This window comes from Callorhinchus milii, unplaced genomic scaffold (genome assembly GCF_018977255.1).
Source record: "Callorhinchus milii isolate IMCB2004 unplaced genomic scaffold, IMCB_Cmil_1.0 Scaffold2, whole genome shotgun sequence".
Classification (NCBI taxonomy): Eukaryota; Metazoa; Chordata; class Chondrichthyes; order Chimaeriformes; family Callorhinchidae; genus Callorhinchus; species Callorhinchus milii.
This window is the reverse complement of record NW_024704743.1, coordinates 24,425,160-24,444,413: the sequence shown is the minus strand read 5'-3', so window position 1 is coordinate 24,444,413 and position 19,254 is coordinate 24,425,160. Positions and strand designations below refer to the sequence as shown.

The 19,254-nt window shown below is 39.2% G+C and overlaps 1 protein-coding gene and 1 pseudogene across 1 annotated transcript in view; one reads left to right on the top strand and one right to left on the bottom strand.

Annotated features, from left to right (window-relative positions):
- LOC103176330 overlaps positions 1 to 16,746 on the bottom strand; it is a 35,215-nt gene extending 18,469 nt beyond the window's left edge. The window contains exons 1-9 of the mRNA XM_007889787.2: positions 16,655 to 16,746; positions 15,110 to 15,258; positions 13,216 to 13,333; positions 10,369 to 10,456; positions 9,005 to 9,073; positions 7,515 to 7,652; positions 5,735 to 5,810; positions 4,202 to 4,325; positions 2,597 to 2,702 (exon numbers count right to left, since the gene is read on the bottom strand). Of these exons, the coding sequence (XP_007887978.2) occupies positions 2,597 to 2,702; positions 4,202 to 4,325; positions 5,735 to 5,810; positions 7,515 to 7,652; positions 9,005 to 9,073; positions 10,369 to 10,456; positions 13,216 to 13,333; positions 15,110 to 15,218 (828 nt within the window). The 5' untranslated portion in view covers positions 15,219 to 15,258; positions 16,655 to 16,746. The remainder of the gene's footprint in view (positions 1 to 2,596; positions 2,703 to 4,201; positions 4,326 to 5,734; positions 5,811 to 7,514; positions 7,653 to 9,004; positions 9,074 to 10,368; positions 10,457 to 13,215; positions 13,334 to 15,109; positions 15,259 to 16,654) is intronic.
- Positions 10,929 to 11,174, top strand: LOC121848175 (annotated as a pseudogene).
- Positions 16,747 to 19,254: the final 2,508 nt, after the last annotated feature.

Here is a 19,254-nt window from a genome sequence, read left to right as displayed (position 1 = left end):
TCAGTATTAAAGAAACTGCAGGGCAGATAAATTGGATGCTGTAATTCCACCGAGCCTTTACCTTTAAAACGATTTATTGTAAAAATTTAAGATGTTGCAGAATTCTGAAAAATTCTTACAATTTGGAGGTCAGTTTTCCAGTTATTACAAAGAACATGGCTTCCAAATTAAAACTGAATTAAATAATTTTCCACAATGCATAGAATCACAGAATATTACAAGACAGAAGGAGGCCATTCGGCCCATCGTGCCTGTGCCGGCTCTTCAGAAGAGCTAAGCAATCAGTTCCATCCCCCCCTCTTTCTCTATGCCCCTGCACCTATCTAATTCCCTTTTGAAAGTTGTTATTGAATCTGTTTCCACTACCCTTTCAGGCAGTGGATTCCAGACCGTAACAATTCTCTGTGTAAAAAAACATTCTCATTTGCCCTCTGGTTCTTTTGCCAATTATCTTATATCTATGTGCCCTGGTTACTGACCCACCAGCCAGTTTACCTTATCTACTCTATCAAATGCCCTCATAATTTTGAACACCTCTATTAAATCCCCTTTAACCTTCTCTGCTCCAATAAGGACAATCCTAGCTTCTCTAGTCTCTCCACATACCTAAAGTCCATCATCCCTGGTACCATTCTGGTAAATCTCTTCTACACCCTCTCCAAGGCTTTGACATCCTTCCTAAAGTGTGGTGCCCAGAATTGGACATGATCCTCCAGCTGAGGCCTAACCAATGACTTATAAAGGTTTAGAAGAACCTCCTCGCTTTTGTACTCTATGCCTCTATTTATAAACTCAAGGATCCCATGTTTTTAACAGCTCTATCAACCTGTCCTGCCACCTTCAAAGACCTGTGTATGTGAATAACCTCCCATGTCTCTCTGCTCCTACCCTTTAAAACGGTACAATTTATTGTATATTGCCTCTCATTATTCTTCCTCCAAAAAAGGATCATCTCACATTTTTCTGCATTAAAGTTCATCTGCCATGTGTCTGCCCATTTTGCCATTCTGTCTATTTCCTCCTGCAGTCTGCTACCATCTTCCTCACTGTTTACCATGTTCCCAAGTTTTGTGTCATCTGCAAACTTTTAGATATTGCTAAGTCATTCACACATATATCCGCATAATCTTACATTTTATGACAAATGGTCCTGAGTGCTGAGACCAGATGAAATTTTAGGCCTTCAATGATGCTGAGTGAACAAACTCCCCTAAAGCTGGAGGCAGCTCCAGGTTTTTCCTGATATTTCTTCTGGATCTTCTAGAAAGTTTGCTTCTACTGCCCATTTTCCTTACGTTTAGCATACTGCAGAAATTTCTTTAAGAATTTGCTTTACTTTTGCTGTAGTACAATCAGCCCATTCTAAACTATTAGATTTTTTTAAAAAATGTTATGTCTTAAAAATTAGTCTATTTAATTTTGTCTGATCCATGGAACATGTGTACCTCCTATTTAATTTCCTATTACGCATTTATCTTAATAACTACTGCATATCATATAGATTCTCCATCAATTGTGATGCCAATATTCTCAAAAAGTTGGTCTTTGAATCTACACTTTCTGTTGTCATGTTGGCTGTTATATATTATTTCATATTATTATTGTTTAGTTAGTTGGTTGGTTATTTGCTTATTAGCTGTAAATTAGCCTCTCAATTAGCACTGTGGAATTATTGTGTAGTATTTGAACTTATTTTTACATTGTTTAATTATAATGTGCAATTTGAATATGATGTTTGCACTTTTAACTAACAAAAAACACAAGTCAGAACAAACTTGAAATTCCATAAAAATTACATTTTATTTTATATGGAATTTTTTCCGTATCCGAGATTAAAAGTTGGTTAGCAAGGTTTCCTTGGAGTTGAGTTGTCTCCCAAGGTAACATGCTTGGCAATGGAATGTTGGAATCAAGTCAATCCTATGTGATGCTCTTAGCAGTCCGGTTCCTGAGCCAGGCAGATCTGCAATGCTCCAGAGCACTGCTGACTACAGCCCAACCAGTCTGGCTCATTGTTAAGATTTGGAGAAGCGGACTAGTCACAGAGATTCTTCCCACTCAGTTTCCCTTAACCACGCAAGTCAAAGCTCTAAGTGGTAGGTTGGTCCTAGCTGGATAGGTAGTGGGAAGCTTACCAGACAATGCTCTCAAAGGCAAGCTATGCGGTTTTAGTAGTACCTGAACACACACTCAAATCCCCAAGCCTCATCTCTCTCCAGCCTACACCTAATATTTCACTGGAATTAGGAATGCAGCGCATATCCCTCCAGGGAGCAAGTGTGCATTCTATTCCAGACATAAAAAATGTTCCAAACGTAGATGGTGTACATACGTGGAACTCTTTCTGGTTTGGATACATTCAAGCACAGTGATGGGTTTCTGCATGCATCAGTTACCTGGCTTGAAGAAAGCAAAAGCAGCCCCAGCTGAGACTGGATATATGCCAATTGTTGGCAATTCAATATTCCTTTAATTTTGTAACACTAATTCATAAATACAATTAGTATGATACTCACTATATTTAATTAAATGGTTACTTTTCATACTAATCCTCCTGCAATTGATTGAACATCACACAGAGAATTTATGGACTTACAGAACGTTTGAGATCTCTGCATCTCATATTCAGAAGCCCGCACAATACACTGTAAATGATTTTCAGTTTTTCAATGAAATGCTCCCTCCTTCTGGCCTGTATTCTCCTTTGTGAAACAGCATAAAACATTCCATTATACGATGTTAAGCAAGCTAGTCTAGAACATTTTGAATCTATCCACTGTATACAATGGAACCCAGTACAACTTTTTTAATGTAGACATATATTTTCTTATCTCTACAGACAGACACAGGGAGACACATACTCAGACACACACACACACACTCACAGAGACACACGCTCACAGACACATACACACTCACAGACATACACATGCAGACAGAGGAGGGAGACACACAGCCAAGCTCAACAGCGGGGATTCAGGGTGAGTGAAGCCCATTTCCCGCTCATGCTGCACCACGCATGCGGTCCAGAGCTGCTCTGCTTACAGTATCTACGTTGAGTAAACAGCCGGCAGCACCACGCAAAGGCCAGGGGCTCTGAACACAGAGTGTTTGTAGCGGAGGGGGTTGTTTTTAGCATAGGGGGGGTGTTTATGGCGGATTCTGCAGAAAAATTGCAGCCACACTTTTCTATTGGCCCAGGCTATGAGCAACATTAGACAATCTAGGGGTCTTCAATCCCGAGAAGATGACTCACAGGGAACCTCATAGAGATGTATAAAATTTTAAATGGGATTGAAAAAGTGAACCCATCTCAATACCTTAGGATACACCAAGTCAGTAGAAGAAGAGGATGTGGTAAAGGGCAATTTCAGGACAGATACCAAGAAGCTTTTCTTAGAGGTTAATTAATAACTGGAACAGGTTTCCAGGAAGGATGGTGGTGAAGGCCACAATGCTGGGCTCATTTAAAAAGCAATTTGAATTCTTTGATGGGGAAGGGGCAGAGTGGCTGTTCTGGAAGGATGGTTTAGATGAGATGATTTGAAGAGCCTTCTACAAACCAATCTTGTGATCTTGTGACAGATCACAGATGATAGGGACGACAAAGTTAGAATTCATGGCGGCTTCAGGCAAAACTACTGTACTGAAGTTGGATGGTGGTCATTCCTAACAATGTCAAATTAAATACCAGTACTGATCACACTTTTCAGGAATGTTATCGTTATCACAGGTGATATTTCTTATATCATATACTTACTGCCTTTTGCATGCCAAATAATATCACAAATAAAGAGGTAATAGGTAAGCTGAAGGCACTAAGTCATCACATTTACATAAGAGAACTGAAAGCAAGTGACTAATGAAATAATGATCCTTGCATTTGATATAGTGGCTTATCATGTCTTCTAGACGTCTCAAAGTGCTTCATGAAATTTACCGTAAAATGAATTGACTTATTTTTTTGTGAGCAAAACATAGCAGCCAATTGAGACAGCAATGTCCCACAAACAGTTGTGGATTAAGTGACCTACTTATTATTTGTAGTAGTTGTCTGGATCTATTATTAAATCAGGTTCTGGCCGGTATACTTAGACACTGACTGAACGGTGACATACATGGAACTCTCAGTCTCGTTTGGATACTCTTAAACATAGTGATGGGTTTTAACAAAAATCATATTTGTATAACATTTTCATACTTTATTGTGTCCTCATCTTCAAGATCGCTAGGTATATCTCCAAGTAAGAGAATATTTTCTTTTTTCTTTCTTCCTAATATGGTAGTTGCATAAACTAATTTTTTCCATTTTGCACGGGCTGCTCCTATTAAAAAAATGGAGAATTATTATTAAGAGAAGTCTTAAGTATTCTTAACACAGTTTAAGATGATGCATCGGAAGGAATGAAACTGTATGGGAAATATTAAATTTGTGGTGGCATTAGACACTAAGAATTTGAAATATTACCTGTTACTAACATTATACAAATCACTAATTTAAATAATAATCATAAAAATTGCATTTAATATTAGTGCCTTTCATGTCAGGAGGATGACTCAAAGTGCTTCACAGGATATACTGTAAAGTTTAATGATTGTGCATTTGTAGGCAAAGGCAGCAGCCCATTTGTGCAGAGAAATAACCCATAAACAACCATGATGTAAATGACCAATATTATTTGGGATATTGTTGACCAATTTTGTTTGGGACATTGTTGTTCTCCCACAACAATGGGAGATATTCATTCTCTTTTGGATAGTGCAGGGGAACTTTACCATTCACCCTACCAGGCTGTTGGAAAGGACCTGTTTAACATCTGATCCAAAGGCTGACACCTTCAACAAAATAACACAACCTTAAAACTGCACTAGAGTGTCAGCGTAGATATGCGTGGCTGAAGTGGGATTGAACCCACAACATTCTGATTCAGAGGCAAGAATGCTACCGATTGAGCCAGGCTGAGCCATCACTTCTGTTGACTCCAAGCAGGCTGGGAATGGTTTGGAGTGATGAAGAGTCAGTGGCATGGCTGAACAGATTGGAAGTGGATTTAGTGCTTGATGGTTTGGAGCAGGTTGATAGCTACTCAATATTTTCCTTCAATTATCACCTTCTTACTGAGGCAAATTTCACAAGCACTCACATCACCTTGTACAAGCTGCTAGCCGCCACAACAGTGCAAGTGCATTTAACACAATGTTTGAACCCTGCACATCAGGCACTTGATGCTTATGTGACGGCATGAGACAGTGGTGCAACCTATATAATTTTTACAAACTAGCGATCAATCATCAATGGATCTGTATTGTTTGGCAAACATAGGTTGAATGTATTTCAAGGACGTAACACTTCAGGGGCTCAGATACACCGCTGTGCGCAATTGGCTGCTGCATTTCACCCACAAAATATAAAGTCAATTCACTTTACTGTATATTCTGTGAAGCACTTTCATACGTCTCAAAGACATGGTGGGCACTATATCAAATGCAAGGATTATTATTATTATTATTATAAACTACAAGAGATCTCACAGTTTATGATATTATCCTGAGCATCTCAATGTGTTGCTCTCTTGTAGCACATTCCAACCTACACTATATATAATACTGAGGATTATGTGAGAGTATGTTTACTAACAATTAACCTTTCACGGTTTCTAAAGGTTCATTTGTTCATTTCTAGTGTTATGCTGCACACGGGATGATCAAAGAATATTTTGCAAGTTATATTTACCAGAATTAACCTTGCTTTGAACTACAGGCAAAACTCTGAAGCTCGCCAGCTTTCTGGAAGCTGAAAAAATATGGTCCTGTAAAATATGAAAATATTACATTGCAAAACAGATCACAGATAATATTGATAAAGTTTACAAAATATACTTCTAATGTATTTATCCTTTCCATTCTCCTCTGCATTCCCTCTAAGGGCCAGCATGTATTCCACTTATGTTGCAGTTAGCATAACTATAAACAATATTCTAAGATGTGGCCTGACCAGAGAATATAGAATTTCAGTATGACATCTGGGAATCTGAACTCAACTGATTGGGCAATACAGCCCATAATTCCTCTTTATTATCTGAGAAGTTCATTCAATGCAAAATGTTTGTGCCACTTTTACTGTTTTTTCTAAATCTTCTTATTGATCCCACTTTCCATTTTTTTTCTCCATATACCTTAATGATATACATGATTTATCTCTGAAGCAGAGTATCCACAGGTTGGGATGATGTACTTCCAGTTCCACTTCCAGTAAAGGAATTGTCAATTACAACTCAGTCATTATTAATAAATCCGAAGTCCTGAAATTTGGAACCCATTTTTGCTGTTTTGGTATCAAATAGATTACAGATTTATGTGCAGAATGGTTTCATCTAGCAAATTTGTATGTTTTTGTGTTCTTATATATATCAATAAGTTCTTATAGACTTCACTAAAATATATAAATGACTTTCAGAGAATTCATTTCAGAGAATCGTAGCAATTACAGTATAGTATTCCATTAGGCCATTTGAGCTTTGTTGGTGCTATCTCCTCCACTGAAACTATCTAATTGCAACTCCCTACTCTTCATATTCTTCTGTTTGAAATGTTTATCCAATTCGCTGTATAATATTATTATTGAAGCATAAAGAGTCACTGTGTTAAAACATCCCATCTACTGTTAGTCACCTGTATAAAAAGGATTTTTTTCTAACCGTCCCCTGAAATCTTCCAGTGACAATACTAAATTTATGCTCCCGTGTTACAAATTTATCAATCAGCAGGAATAAACTTTCACTATCAGTCCTTAAAACTTGTCAAAATTAGGCTGACCTGCATTAAATCCCCATTTAGGTATCTATATTCTGGTGAAACTAGACCCATATATTGGAACCTATCTTGATAATAACCCCCTCATCCTTGGTATCTGTTATTTGAAGCTACACTGAATTCTTTCCATGATACTGATGACCCTTCTCTAATGGGGTAGCCAGATTTTTATAAAGTACTCCAACTGTGGCTTAACCAATGTCTCAGAAATTTAACAGTATTTCCTTGCTGATGTGTCACTTCAAAGCCTTTTTTATTTAAAACCCAGAATACCTTTCTATAACTTTTCTGAAAGGGCTTTCATCTTTAAAGATGCACTCTTGGTGCACTCTTAGGTCTCTCTGTTCCTTAATATTACTATATCATGAGTAGAGTGTAAGTCTCACCCTTGTTTTTTATTTCTAAAATGTACTAAAGATTTTCAACACTTAACTGATCAGTAACCTGTCTAGCCTCTCTCTGAAACTTAATCATATTATTAACTGACTGTACAATTGCTAACAAAACAAAGCAACTATTACTCCAGAATGCTTAGGGTAATCATTTCATAAAATGATTGTACTATAGTCGCTATCTGAATAATATGCTCCAAAATGCCTTATTTGCTACAGGTAAACTACACATCCAAGAAAATTTATTTTAAAATATACTTGAGCTTGCAAAGATATCAGTTTAACCCTTTTGTGATTTCTTTCTCTTACCACTTCTTGTAGGCAATGTGAAAGAGGCTGCCCCGTATTCATTGCATTTCGAATCCAATCGGTTTGATTTAAATACCGTTTGATGTGGATGAATCCATTCTGTTGTTTCCACAGGTCTTTTTGGAATAGAATGGGCAACTTAGAAATAATTAAATATAGAAATGTTAAGAAGGCAGTTTTTTTTTGTTCATAGATAACCTTAATGTAAGAATATAAAACCAACTTTGTAATTTATCTTATGGATTATCTGCAGTATCTTTTGCAATTATTGTGAAACTGACCAGTCATTAAATAATACCATAACCTGAACTTTTTCTGAATTTAGTGGAAAGAAGTAAATAGCACCAGTGTTTTTTTAAAATGAGAATCTTTGAGGCCCCAAATTCAGTTCACTGCCAAGATGAAAAGAGTATTAGGTAAGCAATCATGAAGTTTTTTGATGATGCCAAAGTCATGATTTAAAACTCAGTTCTTTCTCAGGTTCTCAGGGTTTGGAGTTCCACAATTTTGAGAACCCGAGAAAGAATGAGTTAAATTAGAAAGCAATGGAATGAGTTTCAATTTGAACATAGTTGATTCAGAAAAGAGGAAGATTTATTTTAAGCTCGACAGGAACAGGAAAGGAATGTTTAGAAGAGCGACAGACAACTGGATACAAATTAAACCAAAGGCTGATCGTTCCTTTAGGATTCATCTGTCTGTGTGCAATTGGCTGCTGCGTTTCGCCCACAAAATATACAGTCAATTCACTTTACATTATATTATGTGAAGTGCTTTGAGATGTCTCGAAGATGTGATAAGGTGCTATATCAAATGCAATATTATTATTATTATCCATGGATGCACTCTACACCTCACCAAGCTAGTCCGGATGCTTGGCATCATGTTTGACCTTTCATTGTCCTTTCTACCCCACATCCATGCCATGACCCACTCTGCCTTCCCCCACCTCCCCAAACGTTTGTGGAGGTAAAGTACAAAGTAACTAGAAAGAACAATTAGTGAAAATCATACAGCATGGGAAAGATATATATGTTCAGCTGGACTAACAAGATAGTGATCAATCGAAACCTAATTGATTGCCTGCAGAAGCAATTGTCTTTGCATAGAATTACACAGAATGTTAAAGCATAGAAGCAACCCATCAGTCCACTGACATTAATTTGCATTTACATTGCATCCTGCAAGCAGGTTAGAGTCTCAGAGAGCTTAACAGTGTTGGAGTTAATTAGTCCATACTGATGTTCATACTCCACATAAAACTGTGACTAGATGTGTATGGTACTATAAATGAGAACAAAAACCAAGTTAAAAAAGTGTTAAAAACATTAGAAAAAGATAACTGGAGTTAACTGATATATGGATTTATTATTTATTGTGAAAATTGTGGTCCCATATGGGACGGGTATACTTTTCATAAGGAATTGATTTTTCTCGTGTAGTCTTTGTTAGAGAAGCATTCATTTTACTCATTTTCATCTATCCCTTACCTGCTCTGCTCTTTCTTGAATAAGCCTATTTTGTAATTGTTTTTCTCCATATTTACTTTCAAGTATGTTCTAGTGCAATAAAAAATAAAAAGAATTAGGTATGTATTTTTCATTGATATAATTATAAATACGATGCAAAGTATCAAAAGATGATTAGAAAGTAGAATTAACACTTCAGTTTTCCAATTAATGAGTCAAAATTATGGTATGCTTGAAACAAAAGTGAATAATTTACAGGCATTGTGTAAAGTTATATTTGAGAAATACTGAATCTTCAGACTTATTACTAGGTAATTTTTACTAATTGTAACGGTTAGGTGACTCTAATTTGGACAGAATGGGAGCGGGACCTTCAGCAGTAAACACGACGTTTGAGGTGGAGCTGAACTAGTTGCAGCAGCCAGCGTCCTGGCAGATAAGGGAAGAGTAAATATTGTTACTTATGAGAATACTATGCTATGCCGTACATTGACATTCATGTTATAAATAAGTTGACAACTAGTGTGTGCTCAGTATGAAGTCAATTATTGTTCAACATGTGTATCTATTAGTGTGCTATTGGGTGTATTTGACCTTCCTTGCACTCAACAGTGCAGTATGCCTTGGTGCTTTCTACCTTGGAACTCTATCCCCCAGTGCCTTCGCCGCCTCCTCCCTTTCCTCCTTCAAGGCCGGTCTCAAGACCTTTCTCTTTGACCGTGCCTTCAGCTCCCCTCTCGACTCTCTACCCCCTCATCGCTCCCTCCCTTCCCTCCCCTCACCATTTCCCCCCAATGCTCAGGTCCTGACCCAATTGTACAGCGCCTTGGGACGTCCTCCCGACGTGAAAGGCGCTCAATAAATGGAATCTTGTTGTTGTTGTTGTTGGTGCACCTTCATGAGTTGTCAGATTGGTTCATTCTCCTGTTGCACAGCAGGCCCAGCATTAGGCAGAATACCCTTGTCAACAACAACTTCTGTATTTTTTGTGCAATCCCCAATGAATGGAAAACGAAAGTCTAAAGTTGCTCCTGGCTTTGAGACATCTGCTGTGTACGCCAAGGCAGATGGCTCTGTACCTCCTCTTGTACAACTGCTACTCAAAGATATTTGAGTCAAGTTGTGCCAAGTTGTCATAAGCGCTATTCCAATGCATAAGAACAAACTACCATTTATGCTGACAGCAATTTTTTGCACTATTGTATGTTCATGAATTGAACAGTTTGACCAAACTTCTCTTTAAGGGTTCTAATAGAGAACAAGAAAATTACCCATCCAATCATCTGGCTCCTGATATGTTGATAAGCTGTCATAGCAAACAAGATTTCTAAAACATTCCACACTATATTCTAATCAACTTAACTGTACTTCCAAGTAACAATCACCTTTAAATTTATTTGATCTTCAGAGGTAAGGTGTGGTGCAAACAGATCTTGATTATCCAGAATAACATTTCCTAGACAACGGTATGGCCTGCAAGTACAAAAGAACCCCTTTAAATGTTGGAAAACCCAGTACTTCCTTAAATGTACAGAACTAATCAATAATTTGTGATCTGACTGCAGGTTGTGTATCAGCTTGGCTCACTTGATAGCACTCTCATCTCTGAAGCAGAGGTTGTGGATTCAAACCCCATGTCAAGACTTTCTTGAGCTCATATTCTAGGCTAAACACTCCACAATGAGTGCTGCATTTTTAGAGGTGTCATCCTTCATTGGTGTCAACTTTCCTTGACCTATTTGTTGTGTTAATTAGTGCCAGCGTAAAATATGAAATCTTATTTTTAGCCTTGAATTACTGAGTGATTTGATACAAGTGACAATGCATTCCTCTGTTGTCTTGTAAAGGAATAACACAAGGGAAGACAAATCCATAACCAGTGATTTGTAGGTAGTGGATGACAATTCTGCCAGTGGACATAATGAGTTATCTACCTCTACATTAAAACGCTTCTCGGTCTTTCGGCTAAGATCGAGTGTAGTTTCTGTTCACATCAGTTACCCCTTGAGCTAGGCGATGCTAGAAAAGTTAATCTGTTGAGATTTGCTTGTTTGGTTGCCATGACTAAATCTCACCCATAATAACTGGATATGGGAAGGATTGAGCGCCTGGCTACAGCTATGCTTTCAGACCTCTGTTGGTTGGGATTGGTATTGCAGTACTTCTGATCTGAGGAGTTTGATCTTCCCTTACAAAGAGGAAGCGGAGATACTGGAACTCAGAGCTCACTTGAGCATCTGGTCACTAGGCACAGGCGGGACAGGTGATCTGGTCACTTGACTTGCTCGGGTGGTCGTGAAGACATGGTTCAGGTCCACATTGTCCTTTGACAATTTGGGGCCTAGAAGATTTTGTCTGCAGGGGCAACCCTCATTCCCAAAGTGGAAAACGTTTCGGTCTAATTTGGTTAATGGGGGAGAGCAGGCCTAACCTCGCTCACCAATAAAAAAAAGCTGCATTGTATTTGAGTAAATTAGAGAGGTTAAAATCTTCAGACTGTGCCAGCCATTCTCACCTCCCTTGTCACGCACAGTATTCCAGGCCTTCCCTCTCCCCAATACACACCCCACACATACTCATAGTGCCACCTCTTCTGTCACCCCCACATTCCTTTTTCCTCTCCCACAGTGTCAGCCTTCTCCTCCTACCCTAGTACGCTCTGTCCTACAAACATGCAGTCCCAGCCCACCTGCTCTCTTTATTATACTTGAATAATATTAAACAAACTGAAGAAATCACAATGCTGATTTAAACACATGCATAGATAAAGGTAAAGGATTATCTGCATTAATATATAGTGTGCTTGTCTGCATATCATTGTACAATTTAAAAAAATACTTTTCATGACTATCTCATGATAATGGCCAATGAGCTTCAATCGTTTTTTTCTAGCAATCCACTGTTTTATGGTGATGCTGAAGCTCTGCATTGCTATTTATTGATAACTATATTGATGCCCCTAGGTGTCAACCTAGCCTACTCATGGTAGCACTCTTGCCATTGGTTCAGAACGTGCCCTGAAGCCTCACATTGGGATATGAACTCAAAGTATCGTCTGCTATGTTGTTGGATGTTCAGTATTTTGGGTAAGGCAAACCACTGTTTTGTCTGTCTGTTCTTCAGGTGTTTATCAAATATACATAACATTCAAAAAAGAGTGTTTCCTGATATCCTGCCAACAATTCATGAGATAAACTGGTTTCACATCATAGCTGTTTGCTGGTCTCTGTTGTGTGCAAAAAATGGGTTCCATATTTGCTGAAAAAAATCAGGTTTTGCTCTTATCTGTAATTACTATGAGACACTGTGAAGTGTTTTGATGTAATATGTACCAGAAAAAAATGTTAGTTGTTTATTTCTACTTTTACCAATTTTGTGATAAGTGTACCTTATGATGATGCATTTCGATTTTGTTGGAAAGATACTTCAATTATTTTACAAATTGTATGGCATCAGGATGTCTTCTGAGTACAAATCATTAATGACTTGGCCAACAACAACGTCGACCCCAAAATGACCAACTGTTCTTATGCCATCCATAATGTTTTAGAATTAACTAGATCGGATAAAACCTTAAGTAAACAGTGAAACATACATCAAGAAGCAAAGCTATGTTGATTTTATTGTGTGTTTTAAATTCCTCATGGGTAAGATTACAAAGCTCAGTAATGGCTTCGCTCTGTACCTTAATGTATCTTAATCATTGCTCATCAGTTAAATCTGTGCATCTGTGTAATCAAACAGCCACGTAGGTATTTTCTGTTTTCTTCAGTTATCTTTTTGTAAATCCTTTTATCCCCTCTCTGCCTGGGACTTTGGTTATTGAGAAAAATTGCAGGAACAAACTAAATATATCAGTAGGTAATTCATGCAAGAAAATTGGATGATAATAAAGAGAAACCTACCTCGTGTAACTGCTCTTTGAACAGAATCAAAATGTCCACCCATTTTCATGCACTAAGGCATTGTTCTTAATTTTCATAAATGGAATTCCACCCATAATGTAATTCATATGATATGAAGGTTTATGAAAAAAATTCTAACGTTTTTTCTCAGGAGCAATACTTCTGACATTTTGATGATTAACAAATTGTAGATACACAATACACAATTTGTACTAGAATTTTCAAACATTTAACTTTTCCAGAAATTCTTAGGGAACCTTTTCATTTAAGATTTGAGGATAAGTCTTTCTGTGCAATCTGGTTGAAAAAAGGTCAAAAGACAATTACTTATCAATAGCTGTAAAGAAGCCAGCATTTAGAAAAGCCTCTCTTCTTTCATATTTCTTCCTCCATTTCGCATCAACTGTCTCTTCAATCCTAGTCTTAACTGGAGTGTGGTTCTTACCTATTAAAACAAACAAAACACTTTACAATTGATGCCTTGGATTTTAGCAAGCATCCTCTGTTTGTAACAGTATATTCTGTCCTGTGGGGGTCATCCTGCAGCTCAGGGTTTGAACACTCGCCTCGCATGCGAAACACCTGGGTTTGTTTCCCGGCAGGATATAATCTTGGGCAAGTTTCCCTACTCCACATGCCTCTGTTTACCTAGCAGTAAGTGGGAACCCGGTTGTTAGTGGATGGCAGATCACTTTTCCAGGGGTAATAATTCCTTCAAAAATAATAATAGATTGGTCACTTCAATCCACGACTGTTTGTGGGACATTGGCTGCCGCATTTCGCCCACAAAATATACAGTCAATTCACTTTACATTATATTCTATGAAACGTTTTGAGACGTCTCGAAAATGTGATAAGCTGCTATATCAAATGCAAGGATTATAATTATATTGCATAATAATTTAATGTTCAGTTAAAATAACTATCTCACCGACAAATAATTATTTCACCACTATGAAAGAATGGGTTAGGGTTGATACATTTAAAAATGGATTGGCAGTTATTCATACACAAAAAGACAGATTACCCATTTTAATAACTTCTGCTTTGTTCTTCAAATAAAACGTACCAATAACATACATTAGGACTAGCTTAGACTGGAAATAGGGCAAAACAGTTTTAAGAAGGTAAAATACTCTACCCAAGTATGAAAACCAATGAAGATCAGTTTTAATGGGGTTACCTACAATGACACTGCAGTAAATAGGTAGCACTGCAGCACCAGTAATTTCTACAATTCTTCCTCCATCCCTCTGTTTTACTCAATTTCTAGCTGTCTTTTAATTCCACCTTAAAACCTACCTATTTGACCACACCAATGATCATCCTCCCCTACCTCCTTCTCCCTTGCTCCGTATCGGCCCAGCAATCTTTGAGACCTTATCTTACGTGAAGGGATCTATATAAATGTACTCCCTTGGAGTTCTGTAAAAGACAACAACTTACATATATATAGATCCCTTGGAGTCCTGTAGCTCAGTGGTTAGAGCACTTGCTTTGCAAGTGAGAGACCTGAGTTCAATTCCAGGCAGAGGGTGAAACCTTGGGCAAGTTTCCTTACTCCACACAGAGCCTAATAATAATCCCTCCAAAAACCAAAAACAATAATAAATTGGTCATTTTCAATCCACGACTGTTTGTGGGACACTGCTGTGCGTAATTGGCTGCCACGTTTCGCCCACAAATATACGGTCAATTCACTTTACAGTCTATTCTGTGAAGCGCTTTGAGACGTCGGGAAGACGTGAAAAACGCTATATCAAATGCAAGGATTATTATTTTTTATTATATAGATCCCTTCAAGTAGGATAAGTGGACCCACCAGGCTCAGAAACCAGACTACCAAGCCCACCATAAAAAGTCAACTTGGTTCAAATATTCCATTGCTGGGCACATTATCTTGAAGCTACTTACTACCCCACCCTCCCCCATGGATCGTCTATATTTCAAACATAATTTGCTGTCAGAGATTTTTTAAAAACTGGGGAATATGAAATTTACAATAGCTAAATGTCACGAACACCTATTTAAATTTATATTTACGCAACAAATGTGAAACTACACATTCTCAACCAAAATCAAATATTGCTTGAAAGTGAATGAATGGAAGTGAAGAGAAGATTCTGTCTGAATAAAAGAGTTGTAAATTAAAATATGTCACAACAAATATGAATTGTTCGATTTGAATCAGGCTTGTACAGAAACTTTGTTTGATACAGACCACTTTTTGTGTCACGGTCGAAGCATTGCTTTACAAAGTTGAAAACTTCTTGGTCTCTTTCATTCAGATTCGGCTCTTGGTGACCTAGTTTCTTAAAGAATTCTGACATTCGGAAGTATTACAGCTCAAATATGCCTCTTGCAATATACCTGCAATTGATAAGAAACCACGTTTGTTGATTTTAGTTATGGAGTAAACTGAGCCTTTTAAAAAGAATAAAATAAGGACTACCCAAAACAAGTAATGCCATTCATTTAACCTATAATTATAATAATAATCCTAGCATTTGACATAGCACCTTGTCACATCACTGAGACATCTCAAAGGGCTTCACAGAATATACTGTAAAGTGAATTGATTGTATATTTGTGAGCAAAACGTGGCAGTCAATTGTGCACAAGTGTCCCACAAAACAGTCCTGGATTGAATGACTACTTTTTTTTTTGCAAAGACTGTTATTATTATTAGCAATCTGCGACTCAACTAACAACCAGGTTCCTACTTACTGCTAGGTAAACAGAGGCTTGTGGTGTAAATAAACCTGCCTACGGTTTCGTCCCGCCCGGGAATCAAACCCAGGGCCTTGCAAGGCTAGTTCGCCCACAAAATATACGGTCAATTCACTTTACGGTAGATTCTGTGAAGCGTTTTGAGACGTCTCGAAGACACGATAAGGCGTTATATCAAATGCAAGGATTATTATTATTATAGTGATCTAACCAATTTGCTAGTCTAACAAATAGGTACAGAACACAACCCATGATTATGGCCGGCGCAAAAATGTGCGACACGACAAGATCAAGACCACCAGCTCAGACCCCTTCCTTCCTTACATTGAAATTCCTCTGTTTTACCCTTCACGGTAAAAACCCCGTGAAGTGCTTTGAGGTCCTCTCCCGATGTGAAACGCTCTGCACCAAATGTCTGTCATCCATCCATCCACCCACCCACCCACCCATCTGTGTGTGTGTGTGTGTGTCTGTATGTATTTATTTTACAGTGTGAGAGATATAATAATAATATCCTCAAAGCGCTTCACAGCAATAAAGTGTATTGACTGTAGTGACTGTATACTCTGTGGGCGACACGTGGACAAGTGTGACTTCCCCTCCGCCGAGCCCTGAGGTTGCGGCCGGTCCGCCCGCATCGATATGTCTTTCTGGTAAGGACGTACATCCCCGAATTACCCCGAAAGGGGGGGGGGGTCCTGGAGGATGCGGTGCCGCGATGCAATGGCAATAAAATTGTAACATACATACATACACACATATACACACACACATACATACATACACACACATATACACACACACACACACACACGCGCTCACTGGGGAAACACAGCCATTAACCCACACGCTGCTTCTCCAGCACTGCCAGCATCAGGAATTTGGGTTGGGTCCAATATTTGTATATATGTTATGTATATATATATATATAATATACATGACCCCAGATTTGGTTTACACAGTATGGTCAGGTCACTCACTCACTCACTCACTCACTGTCTGTCTGTCTGTCTGTCTGTCTGTCCTGTGGACTCACCCGCGAGTGGCAGTTGCTAAACTGAAGCTCTCAACCGCCAACACTCCCAACGACCGTTTAAAGCCTCACGCGGCCGCCCCGCCCCCGCCCCTCCCCTCGCGCCCCGCGCGCGCCCCGCCCCGCCCCGCACGTGCTTGGGCCGGCGAGGCCCACGTCACAAACGCGGCCCCTTCTCCCGCAGGACCGCGAGGGCCGCGTGGCGGCGCGCGGCGTTCGGTCGGCAGCGGCGCGCGCGCGCGGGCGGTTGGGCGGGAGGGAGGGCGGGCGCTCGCGCTGAAGGGCGTCTGACGGCGTTTGGTCAATAATGTGTCATTCCGGTATCAGCTGCTGACAAAAGATATGGTTTTCTTTTGTTGTCTTCAAATTAGCCCCAACCCCCAAAGGAATAATGAATGAGCCCTTAAATTTCACACCGACTGTTTTATTTTTATTGAGACTTCCGAGCGTTTCAGTACAGTGGTGGAGAGGAACGAGATGGAGCCTTTCTTTGTTGGGTTTTTTTTTTACAGTAACGCACCTTTTCGCTCTGTGTGAGCGTTGGGAGAATCCTCTCTGTTTTCTGAAGTAGCAATGATAATAATAATAATAATCCTTGCATTTTGATACAGAGCTTTTCACGTCGGGAGGACGTCCCAAAGCGCTTCACAGAACACACTGTAAAGTGAATTGACTGTATATTTGTGGGCGAACGCGGCAGCCAATGGCGCACAGCAATGTCCCACAAACAGTCGTAGATTGAAAATGACCAATTTATTATTGTTTTTATTGGAGGGATTATTATTAGGCTCTGTGTGGAGTAAGGAAACTTGCCCAAGGTTTCGCCCTCTGCCTGGAATTGAACTCAGGTCTCTCGCTTGCAAAGCGAGTGCTCTAACCACTGAGCTACAGGACTCCAGATACGTACGATACCTAACGCACTGCACAAATGATGTTGGCAGGAAACTTTTGCCTTTCCGCTGTGATGACAAGCATTTTTTTTTTGGAATATAATTTGCAACAGATTGTGGGGGAAATTACACAAGCGGTGTATTATTTTGAATAATGCTTTTAAAGCTACGTGTCGAAAGCACTGAAATCCCTGTTTAATTGCTTCTGATTATGGTGGGGAGGTATATTTTTTTAAAAAAGTCAGTGTTTTGGTGCATGCTGAGTATGTGAACTAACGTGAAATAAGTCTGTTCGGTTTCAATCTTCTCATTGTTTATGGAGAATGTTTAATAATGTTTAATAATAATGTTTAGAGGCGGTTAGTGCATTGTCACTTCTGCTTTGCTTTGGTTTAGCAACACACAAGGTGGGTGGGGGGGGAAACAGTGTTGTTTCCTGCATATAAATTACTAGTTACTCTTTCAAATTCTAACTTTATTTTAAAATCATTAAATAAATGGATTCGCTTCTTTTTAACAGATGCTATATAATATAGACTGCATATACATTACCGATTGGGCATAATTTTGCAAATCAGCAAAAAGACTTCCACAAAATCAGGAGTGTATAAATGCTTCAGATAACTATTTATATAGCGCCTTTCACGTCGGGAAGATGTCCCGAGGCACTCGACAAACAGAGTTTCGGACCTGAGCTGAGGGGATAGAGGGTTATAGGAGGGGAATAGGAAGTCGTGGGGTCTCGTGTAGTATAAACACTGGCATGGATAAGTTGGGCCAAATATCCTCTTTCTGCACCATATCATTATTTATAATTCTGTGTACTGTAGTTCTTACATTGTTATTTTCTTTAGGATAGAAAGAGGCCATTCTGCTCATCAAGTCTGCAATGGTTCACAGAGCAAAGATATTGTTTCAATCCTACAGCCCCCCATTATCCCTATTCCCCTTTAAGCCCCTCTTTCGTATGCCTGTGTTCTTCCCTCTTAAAAGCTACAACAACAACAACAACAACTTGCATTTATGTAGCGCCCCTCACGCAGGGTAGCGGCCCAGAGTGTTTGACAGTGGCAGTACACGATGCCGAGCAGGGAGAAGGGGCGAGGTGACCTTAGGCATAGTCGAAGAGGCAGGTCTTCAGGTGCAAGTCGAAGATGGGGACGGAAGGATAAGGCGGAAGAATAGAGGAAGAACGTTCCAGAGTTTCGCGGTATAGTGTCTGAAAGCACGGTCACTGATGGTGGAACAGAGGGTACAGCAGAAGACCGGAGCCAGTCGAACGGAGGCAGTGGGTTGGGGAGTAATCAGGTCGGAGAGGTAGGTCATGGAGGGATTTGAAAATGTGAGGATCTTGAAATTGAAATCTACAAATGGAATCTGCCTCCACCACTTTACTCGGCAGGACTTTCCACATCCCAACTATCTGGGTGTAAAAAAAACCTCCTAAGTTCCCCTTTCACTCTTGTCAATCTTATATCTATGTCCTCGAGTTACTGACTCCCCAACCAGTGGAAATAACTTCTCTTATTATCCAAACAAAACCCCCATGATTTAATACTTCTTGATAAGGTACCCTCTCAACCTTCTCTGCTCCAATGAAAAAAGGGCCCAGCTTCTCCAGTCTCTACTCATAACTGTAGCCCTTTATCCCCAAAATTATTCTTGTAAACCTCTGCACCCCCTGCAAGGCCTTAACATCTCTCATAAAGTGAG